Source organism: Ranitomeya imitator, chromosome 3 (genome assembly GCF_032444005.1).
Source record: "Ranitomeya imitator isolate aRanImi1 chromosome 3, aRanImi1.pri, whole genome shotgun sequence".
Taxonomy (NCBI): Eukaryota; Metazoa; Chordata; class Amphibia; order Anura; family Dendrobatidae; genus Ranitomeya; species Ranitomeya imitator.
The window spans coordinates 230803618-230814686 of record NC_091284.1 but is presented as its reverse complement, the minus strand read 5'-3'; the positions used below and the strand labels follow the sequence as shown (position 1 = coordinate 230814686).

The following is an 11069-nucleotide window of genomic DNA, read 5'->3' as shown; positions in this document are numbered from 1 at the left end:
GCTCTCATATACCAGCATTCTAATATGCTGTATATATGCCACCAATGCAGACTCCAAGACAAGAAAAATGTAAGGATTAATCACAGTTTACTGTATTATTGGAGACTTGTGAAATAATATATGATCTGGCAAGTAGAGGGCAGCTGCGAGTAGTTGGAGAGCAGGGGTTTTTGATGGTTGGTGGGTGGTTGGGAGTAGACAGAGTCTGGGTGGTAGTGAAGCTGTGGATCCTTGGAGAAAATATGGATAGGTGACTCTGGATCTTTTGTTGGTGACCCTGGGATGCGTTGTTCGGCTTGACATGAGCCGACTCGGTGAGATCAACCAAGTACACAGCTAGCTAGGCCACGTGAGGCCTTATCTCAAAGGACTTAGGGAAGCAAAGCATTGGAGAAATCGGCATTACCTAAGAACTTCAAAACGGCTTTGCTGATTATTCAGGACTCAGCCCAGCAAGGACCCTTCTACTTATGTTTCAGGACGTACAGGTACCTTCTCACATTTGAATATATATGCGTATATATAAATAGCCTTATAGAGTTCCAGCAAGTTAGGAGAAAATGCCTCTTCTATAAGAGACTCCGAAAAGTGCTCCAAATTGGTGATTACTAAAGTATTAGCACAATACTGTCCTTTTATTGATTTATGCATAGAAAGGGTTACTTCTTGCTCTCATATTACTGTCACTTCTGTTTAAGTGTACCTGCGTATACTCTTATCGGTGTTATTGAGAGCAACTGCTATCATTATATTTGTTACCTATACACGGTTTACCTACCATCCTTTACATTGTTTTATAAACTGGTTAGTAAATATTCATATTATATTATCTAATCTTTGGTTGTGTTTGCTGATGATTGTTGCTGTACCCCTCGTCCTGTGGCCATCCCTTATCCACTTTTCATAAATACCTTTCATAATACTCACCTTCTGGACGGTTGGGTCCGATAGGGGTCGGTGGTTATGGTACTATGCCTCCTCTCTTCTTGTAATGCCATCCTACTTCTTGCGTCTTTTGGATGACGCGTCCTATGTCATCCACACAGTGTCCCCAGCATCGTGCTTCTGTGCATGTGTACTTCTCTCAGCCCTGTCAAGGGCAGAGCAAAGTACTAAGTGTGCATTCACAGGAAAAGCCCCAAAAGTCTCGGCACAGAAGGAGGATGGCATCGCAAATAGTGAGGAGGCACCAGACCAAGACTAGTGAGCAACCTGTATTGACTGTCAACCTTGTACTCATAGATTTCTCTAGAATCTCAGAGCCAACTTCTATTATATACCAGTTTGTTGCATTGCTCTGATGAGAAACTATTTGAGTAATACTGCATTGTTTAGGAGTTTTAAGTAAATGTACAGAGTCCCCAACTTATGAACATCCGACTTAAGCTCTATTTATCAACGTCGGATGAAAAAAAAAGAAGAAAGAAACACAATATGTCACAGCTGACCTTTATGTCTGGTCCTCTTCTTTCCATCATTGTGTGCCAAATTTTCTAGGCTGGAGATCACTGCACATTATAAGGTTTCGTTGACATTACAGTCTTATGATGCACTGTGAGCTCCTACCTGGAAGTAGCCAAAAGTCATGGCCAATAGTGAAGAGGCTGGATATGCAGTGTACCCTTTGTGGTAGATCAGCTCACTCGGATGCACACGGAGGTAGACACAGGTACACTGTCTATTTAAATATTCTGTTGGTTTGTTATACATGTGGCATAAACCAACACAAAGTGAAAATGAACACAGCTCTTTGGGCAAAACAAGAAAACAAGCCCAAATGGTATACAATATCTGCATCTGAGGGGATCCACCTGCTCAGGATAATAACCACTGACTGGTTCAGTTTTTCCTTCTCAGGATGCAAAGCACTGGAGTTCCTCTCTCACACCATACTTACCATTGAATGCCTCTGGAGGCCAACCATTTAAAACCCAGACCATACCCTTGGGGTGGAGATAAGGTGGACATCCTCCCACAAACTCTATGGTTTTCCACAAAAACCCAAGCCTTTATATGGCTGATTAATCCCTCTCAACACATAGTATGCTGGAGGAAAGTTCTTGGTTTCAAATCACTAAAGCTGTTCTCCATCTATTCCTCTTCCTTCTGCCGTTGTGCAACGCATGTCCAAGACTTCTGTCCGCTTCCTGATCCCAGAGGTCACTGCAAGTCATAAGGTCATGGCGTTGAAGTGTTGAAGTCATGACCTTGTGACACAGAGTAGTCTCTGAGGTCTGGACATGGCCAGAAGATCGGAGCTGTAATGAAGTTGCCGGAGATGTGGCGCCCAACAGTGGAAAGAAGAGTACTAAATTGCAGGTGATGAGCAGTGGAGTGGCTGTACCAGTTAGTGGTGAGGTGAGTAGAAGTTGTTTTTTTCCCCGCCCTGTTCCAACTTACATACACAAATAAATCTACAAAATTCTTCTAGATTGTAACCCAGCCTCCTCATGCAGTGTTTAATGTGGTGCAGAGTAAAGCATGTGCAGTGTTTTTGTGCCAATACAGGCTTAATGCACATGGCTCTGTGTGTGCATGAAACCTTAACAAATGGGAATAATGTTTTCTTTAAAAAAAATAATAATAATAAACTAATGCTTTCTTAGAAATAATGTTCTTCAAGTTATTGTGCATTTCTAATGTTTCTGTGAGTAATTAATCCAGGGAATCAATCATGAGGCTTTTATGAAGTCAGGTAGAATTTCCTTCACATAACAAATTGTAAATCAGCTCCTCATTGGTGTTTCCATAGAACTTGATTCAACTGATGTCAGAGAGAAGGCATGGGAAATGTATATAGACAGGAAACTAGAGACCTGTGACATTTATTCAATAATCAGCTCTAGCAAACATCATGGTGTTTGGACATTTCATACCCACAAGGCTTTCCGAGGGGATATATGATCATCGAAGAACACATTGATAAAGAAGTATAGCCTATGGAATTTTGATTAGGAACAAAAAGGCAAAACTAAAGTTCTTTTTTTCTAAAATACTTGCTACCACCTACAATGATGTAGAAGCAAACTGAATTTAATACAATATTAAGAAATTTATGATTTTCCCAGATATCTAATGTGAAGACTTGTTTTTTGTAGATATTTGAAAAAGATTTTGTACAAAATACTTATATGAAAACTAGTTACTGACCTTTTTTTTTACACCATTGTGGAATATTTGAAAATTTTAAAAAAGTGCATAATCATGGATACAAGCCAATATCCTATAGAAACAGCTGTAAAATTGACCATTTCTTCCAACTCTTCTGACTCTAGAGATGAATATCTAGCTAAGGCTGAAGTAGCTGTTCTAGGAACAGTCTTAGCAATTACAACATTAGGAAATGTAGGCTTGCTACTTGCCATCTACAGAAGAGGGAAGAAGATGACCCGTATGCACCTTTTTATTGTGCATCTTGCATACACTGACCTTGCAGTGGCTTTTTTCCAGATTCTTCCCCAAATGATTTGGGACATTACTTTCAGGTTCATAGGATCTGATTTCCTTTGTAGGTTGGTGAAGTATACCCAAGTGATGAGTATGTTTGTGTCCACTTACATGCTCATGATGATGACAGTAGACCGATATATAGCAGTGTGCCATCCACTTAAAACAATACAACAACCAACTAGACATGCTTATATTATGATCGGGATCACATGGATCATCAGCTGCCTCTTCAGTCTCCCTCAAATTTTCATCTTCTCTCTTAAGGAAATTGAACCAGAATCAGGAGTAATAGACTGCTGGGCTGATTTTCGATACCCATGGGGGGCTAAAGCCTATATCACTTGGAACACAATATCTATATTTCTTGTGCCTGTAGGTATCCTGGTGATCTGCTACAGCTTGATCTGTTGTGAAATATGCAAGAACCTCAAAGGTAAAATGCAGACTTATGGAGCAAGACAAAGGGAAAGCAATGGCCAAGTCATGCCTTCTAGAGTCAGTAGCATACGGACAATCTCAAGAGCAAAAATAAGAACAGTAAAAATGACTTTTGTAATTGTCCTTTCATACATTATATGCTGGACACCATTTTTCGGGGTTCAAATGTGGTCAGTGTGGGATGAAAATGCACCAGATGTTGGTAAGATTACTTTCTATATATTTATTATTTGAACTTTGTCACTAATATGTATCCTAACCAAACTAATTTATAGAATATGGCTTCATGTATGTTGTTCGTACTATTGATGGTTGTATAGAAGTTGTCCTCAACCTGTAGCTAAGTCACTATGCCTTGTGAATTGCTGGATGACAAAAAGACATCTTCTTGGTTGACAAACTAGGGTAGAGACTACTGCCAATACAGCTCCAGACTGGTGTCCCTTCTTGGAGATTCAAATCGAGCTTACCATTCCTGGCATCTAGTTCAAGTTTATGAAAGTGGAGAGATGTAGGAAGGGTTTGTTGCCCTCTTATCCATATCATCACTATAATAATATGCTAGAATTTATTACGTTAAGGCTAGGTTCAGATTGTGTTAGTGCAATCCGTTTAGCGCCTAGCACTAGTGGATTGCGCTAACGCAATGTGATATAAAGGGGTCGCGTTAAACGTCCCCGCTCTCGCAGATCTCTGATCTGCGAGAGCGGGGAACGGACCTCGGGCGCGCCTCAGACGCTGCAAGCAGCGTCTGCGGCGTGCCACAAAACACCGGCACATCGCAAGCGCGTGCCGAAAATGGCACGCGCTAGTGATGCGCGTCCCCATTGCTGTTAATGGGCGCGCTAACGGACGCGTTGCACGGCGTTAATTTCGCCGTGCAACGCTGTCCGTTAGCGCGGTCCCATTAACGCAATGGGAACCTAGCCTAAGCATTCAAATTTCTAAAGTTTCATCTGAGGACTGGTTTATTGACCCAAGGGAATTCTTACCAACAGAGGTTAGTACATTTTTTGGGGAGATATTAGATCACAACACAGTGGGGGACTTCTGATTCATGGCTAATTATACAGTTATATGAAAAAGTTTGGGCACCCCTATTAATCTTAAGCTTAATGTTTTATAAAAGTTGTTTTTTTGCAACAGCTATTTCAGTTTCATATATCTAATAACTGTTGGGCACAGTAATGTTTCTGCCTTGAAATGAGGTTTATTGTACTAACAGAAAATGTGCAATCTGCATTCAAACAAAATTTGACAGGTGCATAAGTATGGGCACCCCACCAGAAAAGTGACATTAAAATTTAGTAGATCCTCCTTTTGCAAAAATAACAGCCTCTAGTCGCTTCCTGTAGCTTTTAATGAGTTCCTGGATCCTGGATGAAGGTATTTTTGACCATTCCTCTTTACAAAAGAATTCCAGTTCAGTTAAGTTTGATGGTCGCCGAGCATGGACAGCCCTCTTCAAATGATCCCACAGATGTTCAATGATATTCAGGTCTGGGGACTGGGATGGCCATTCCAGAACAGTGTAACTGTTCCTCTGCATGAATGCCTGAGTAGATTTGGAGCCATGTTTTGGATCATTGTCTTGCTGAAAGATCCATCCCCTGCGTAACTTCAACTTTGTCACTGATTCATGAACATTATTGTCAAGAATCTGCTGATACTGAGAGGAATCCATGTGTCCCTCAACTTTAACAAGATTCCCCGTGCCGGCATTGGCCACACAGCCCCAAAGCTTGATGGAACCTCCACCAAATTTTACTGTGAGTAGCAAGTGTTTTTCTTGGAATGCTGTGTTTTTTGGCTGCCATGCATAACGCCTTTTTGTATGACCAAACATCTCAATCTTGGTTTCAGTAGTCCACAGGACCTTCTTCCAAAAAGAAATTGGCTTCTCCAAATGTGCTTTTGCATACCTCAGCCGACTGTTTGTGGCGTGCTTGCAGAAACGGCTTCTTTCGCATCACTCTCCCATACAGCTTCTCCTTGTGCAAAGTGCGTTGTATAGTTGACCGATGCGCAGTGACACCATCTGCAGCAAGTTGATGCTGCAGCTCTCTGGAGGTGGTCTGAGGATTGTCCTTGACTGATCTAACTATTCTTCTTCTCTGCCTTTCTGATGTTTTTCTTGGCCTGCCACTTCTGGCCTTAACAAGAACTGTACCTGTGTTCTTCCACTTCCTTACTATGTTCCTCACAGTGGAAATTGACAGGTTAAATCTCTGAGACAGCTTTTTGTATCCTTCCCCTGAACAACTATGTTGAATAATCTTTGTTTTCAGATCATTAGACAGTTGTTTTTGAGGAGCCCATGATGCCACTCTTCAGAGGAGATTCCAACAGGAGAACAACTTGCAAGTGGCCACTTTAAGTAGCTTTTCTCATGATTGTATACACCTGGCTATGAAGTTCAAAGATCGATGAGGTTAGAAAACCAAAACAAGTGCTGTAGTAAGTCAGTAAAAAGTAGGTAGGAGTATTTAAAACAAGAAAATGATAAGGGTGCCCATACTTATGCACCTGTCAAATTTTGTTTGAATGTAGATTGCACATTTTCTGTTAGTACAATAAACCTAATTTCAAGGCAGGAACATTACTGTGTCCAACAGTTATTAGATATATGAAACTGAAATAGCTGTTGCAAAAAAACTATTTTTATAAAACATTAAGCTTAAGATTAATAGAGGTGCCCAAACTTTTTCATATAACTGTATAAAGATTGTAGTTTGTGGACCTATAACTCCCAAAAAAGAAAGCAACATAGGCCACATTCACATATTCAGTATTTATAAGCCAAAATTAGGAGTGGGTGAAAAATACAGAAGTGGTGACGTGTTTCTATTATACTTTTGCCCTGATTGTTTCACTCCTGATTTTGGCTTACAAACATTGAGGTAAAATACTGATCAAATACTGAACGTGTGACCATGGCCTTTCACATCTATACTTTATATTTACAGCCAATAGTTCAGCAACCCAACGTGATTGGAGACTACTGCAGTCAGACCCTTGTTAATCAGAAAGTGATATATCATCACGGTCTTTGTTACTCGCAACCCTCTCCTTTTTTATGTATGTTTCATTTGTAGATATGTTCATATAACTTTTTTTAATGATAACTACAAATGGTATATGCTCTTTTCAGAATTCCACATGTGACGTTGTATTTAGCTAGAACACTATGTATATATCAGCATAGAATATACTAGCTAAAGTTGGTTTAAATGTCTTTTCACATGTATTTACTTCTTTTCCTCTTTAGACTCTTCAGATTTTGCATACACCATTACAATGCTGTTGCCCTGCCTGAGCAGCTGTAGTAATCCATGGATCTATATGTTTTATAGCAGTCCCCAATTATGTCCAGGAATCCCGCTTCTTCACGCCCGTAGACAGAATAGCACAGGAAGTGCCTCTAGTCGTCGGGACACCCTTTTGACTCAAATCCGGACTCATTCGCTGCAGACGCAAGGTACATGCCACAGCGTTAGAGATCTATATCCAGCATACGAAGATACAGTGGTAGAATCAGCACTTCTCTAATTCTGTGCCTTACAAAAAAAAGCATTTTTAATTTTGATAAAGATCATATTACACAACTGTCCCTGGTTCGTACTCTGCTCCCTTCACCACAGTACGCTAAACTCTCTTTGCAAGTAGCACTGGCGTGCTCCCATGTGATCATGCATCTAGGCCTATTTAAGGCCTACCAAGACACACACGTGTCTTGGTATTAAGACTTTTAGTTTGTCTGTGCAGTCTTTCCTGACCACTACTACCTATCTGTGGTCTCCAGGACCTCTGCTATCTGTCTGCAGTCTCCAGGACCCCTGCTAACTTTCTGTGGTTTCGAGAACTCCTGTTTGTCTGTGGCCTCCCTTACCTCTGCTACCTGTTTCCAAGTGTTCCTCATCTTCTTGCTGCATTGACAATTATGCCGGTGTACCCACACAGACCTTGGGCTTTGAGGATCCAACTCACGTAGTGAGCCTAACAGAATACCAAGACCATGGATCCCAAAGATTCAGCAGCAACAACACCATAACCGTGGGAAATGGACAACTTGCCTGGACTTGTTTTGCATCTTGCTGTGAGTCAATGGGAGCTGGGCCTGGCTGTGCACACAGTTCGAGTAGACTCACTGTCTCAGACACCTCCAGTTTCTCCACCTTCTCCTCAACACATGGAACACTCTTCCTGAGGGACATCACCCCAGCGCACACATGATCTAACATTGAATCGGTAATTGGCGTGATCCACCTGCTTATATATTTTGTTATACCTCTATTGTATTTGCATATCTGACCTTTGCATACATGTAACCATTGTGTATATAGTGTATTGTTTAGTTTGCACTTAAGGTGATTAAATATATGCTTTAACCTTTGGCTACTCTTTTATCTCGATCCATAAATCCACACGGTTTCTCAGTTTAAGGGTACCGTCACACTATACGATTTACCTACGATCACGACCTGCGATATGACCTGGCCGTGATCGTAGGTAAATCGTAGTGTGGTCGCTGGGGAGCTGTCACACAGACAGCTCTCCAGCGACCAACGATGCCGAGGTCCCTGGGTAACCAGGGTAAACATCGGGTAACTAAGCGCAGGGCCGCGCTTAGTAACCCGATGTTTACCCTGGTTACAAGCGTAAAACTAAAAAAAAACAAACAGCACATACTTACATTCTGGTGTCCGTCAGGTCCCTTGCAGTCTCTGCTTCCCGCACTGTGACTGCCGGCCGTAAAGTGAAAGTGAAAGCACAGCCGCTGTGCTCTGCTTTCACTTTACGGCCGGCAGTCACAGTGCGGGAAGCAGACGGCAAGGGACCTGACGGACACCAGAATGTAAGTATGTGCTGTTTGTTTTTTTTTAGTTTAACGCTTGTAACCAGGGTAAACATCGGGTGACTAAGCGCGGTCCTGCGCTTAGTTACCCGATGTTTACCCTGGTTACAAGCGAACGCATCGCTGGATCGCATCGCTAGATCGCTAGATCGGTGTCACACACACCGATCTAGCGATGACAGCGGGAGATCCAGCGATGAAAGAAAGTTCTAAACGATCTGCTACGATGTACGATTCTCAGCAGGATCCCTGATCGCTGCTGCGTGTCAAACACAGCGATATCGTAACGATATCGCTGGAACGTCACGAATCGTACCATCGTAGCGATCGAAATGTTATAGTGGGACGGTACCCTAACTTTCCATGCTGTCGGGGTTGGTTTCTTGCCCGATATAATCCCTTTAACGGACTGGGTTTATAACTGATGAGGAACTGTTGGCAGTCCTGCTGGGCTGGCAGTGCTCTGTTTCACTGATGCTAGTGAAAGGGGTATCTCTGCCTGTCAGGGTTGTGAGCAAGTGTGGTACCACACCAGTGACTGCGTGGGACATGTCCTCTCACTCCCCATGCCTCCCTGTATCTGAGTGGAAAGGGGGTGTGTGTAAAACTGTGTCAAGCTGACCTTACATGTCCACAGGGGATGCAGAACGTCACATTGGTGCAAGCGATGAGACCACACCACGTGATCTCACTGACTCACCCTGAATTCAGAACTAGTTCTATCGCTTACCCATTACGTTTGGTTGGATTGAATTAATTATTATGATGTTTATTAAAGCACAACACGACAGATTCTAACATATGATGATGTAATGAGGTACAATACTCACATTCATTGTTGCAGTGTTAAATAGTCAATAAAGTAGTAAAGTTTGTGCGTTACCCATGTGGCAGCATACATTTAAGGAAAAGACCAATAGGCTAGAAAGAGAGATGATCTTCCAGGTTCGAAGAAAGCATTTTTTTTTTCATTCCAGTGCTGAAGTAGTGGCACTAATGTAAGTTCCCTGCCACTAGGTTTCTACTTACCAGTCGCTGTCTTCAGCTTTTCCCAGTGCCACTCTGGTCCCGTGTCACCATCATGTGACTGCAACTTCTGACTGATTGGAAGTCAGAGGATAATGAAAACAAGACAATGCAAGTCTGTGAGGGCCTTGTTCTCATAAACTTACCTTGAGTGGTAACCTCCAGATTGCCCAACAATTACTAGGGCGATCTGGCAAGTTATAAACTCCTGGAGACCGACGCTGATAAAAGATAAAGACATTAGCTGGTAAGTATGAGACTAGGGGCAGGGAACTTAGAGTAGTAGCACACTCCAGCGCTGCAAAAAAATCGTCTGGAGTGGTGCTTTAAAAATATTTTGGTTATTTTAGTTACAATAGAAGATGACTAATATTTGGATCATGGATATCAATAAGGAACCTTGGGCAATCCTTTATGAAATACCAGAAAAATGCAACTTTGGCTCCAAAGCAATAACAGACATGAAGTTAACACAATGGATGCTAAAATAAACAGTTGTGAAATAATAAGCAATTAAAGCAGATGATTATGAAGGTTTAGTTTGAGTAAAAGGATAAGGAAAATGTCTGTTATATTGACTTGCACTTCAAAACTAGCTTATCGCGGTAAACATGGGTTAGGGAATATTTTTTTATTACAGCTTTTTATGATTATTATTATTATTATTTATTGTTATAGCGCCATTTATTCCATGGCGCTTTACATGTGATGACAAAGAATCAGTGGAGGTTGCTGGTGGGTGAGATGGCCTTCTGAAGGGAACTGGCATAGGAGCAACCGTTGAATAATCTACAGATTTCACTTTTTTCTTCACTATCTTATTCTTTCCATTTGTGTCTTTAAGGTCAACATTTACATAATCAGGAGTTTCAACAATGTTTTCATAATCCGGACATTATTTTTTGTTGTTGGTAATGGACTGTTGTATAGGTGATCGTCTGCAAGTAGATGAAAGCAAGAAAAGCATCATACAGTGCACAACACTAGGAATCTTCTGAAAGTCACCCAACTTCTCAATATACTGTACCCTAACAGGTCAGATATGAATGTAAATTAGTCATACCCTGAAGTAACATAGCTATGAAGCCATCATACTCTGTGAGAGTAATCACACCATATGTGGGAGGCTGTGGGGCCATCATACAGTGTGTGGGAGGTCGTGTGGGCAATCATACTGTGTAATGAATGATCGGTATATTGTATTTGATGGGCTGTGGGGGGCATCATACTGTTTGTGTGGCTGTGAACAACATCATACTCTGTGTGCAGGATTGTGGTGGTCTATCAAACTTTGTGGGGC

At 41.6% G+C, this 11069-nt stretch overlaps 1 protein-coding gene across 1 annotated transcript; it reads left to right on the top strand.

The window, feature by feature from the left end:
• Nucleotides 1–3204: 3204 nt before the first annotated feature.
• On the top strand, nt 3205–8228 carry AVPR1B (arginine vasopressin receptor 1B). The gene is made up of 2 exons (XM_069760103.1): nt 3205–4090; nt 7157–8228. Exons 1-2 carry the CDS (start codon nt 3205–3207, stop codon nt 7435–7437), a joined length of 1167 nt encoding a protein of 388 aa, XP_069616204.1. The 3' UTR covers nt 7438–8228.
• The last annotated feature ends 2841 nt before the right edge of the window (nt 8229–11069 follow it).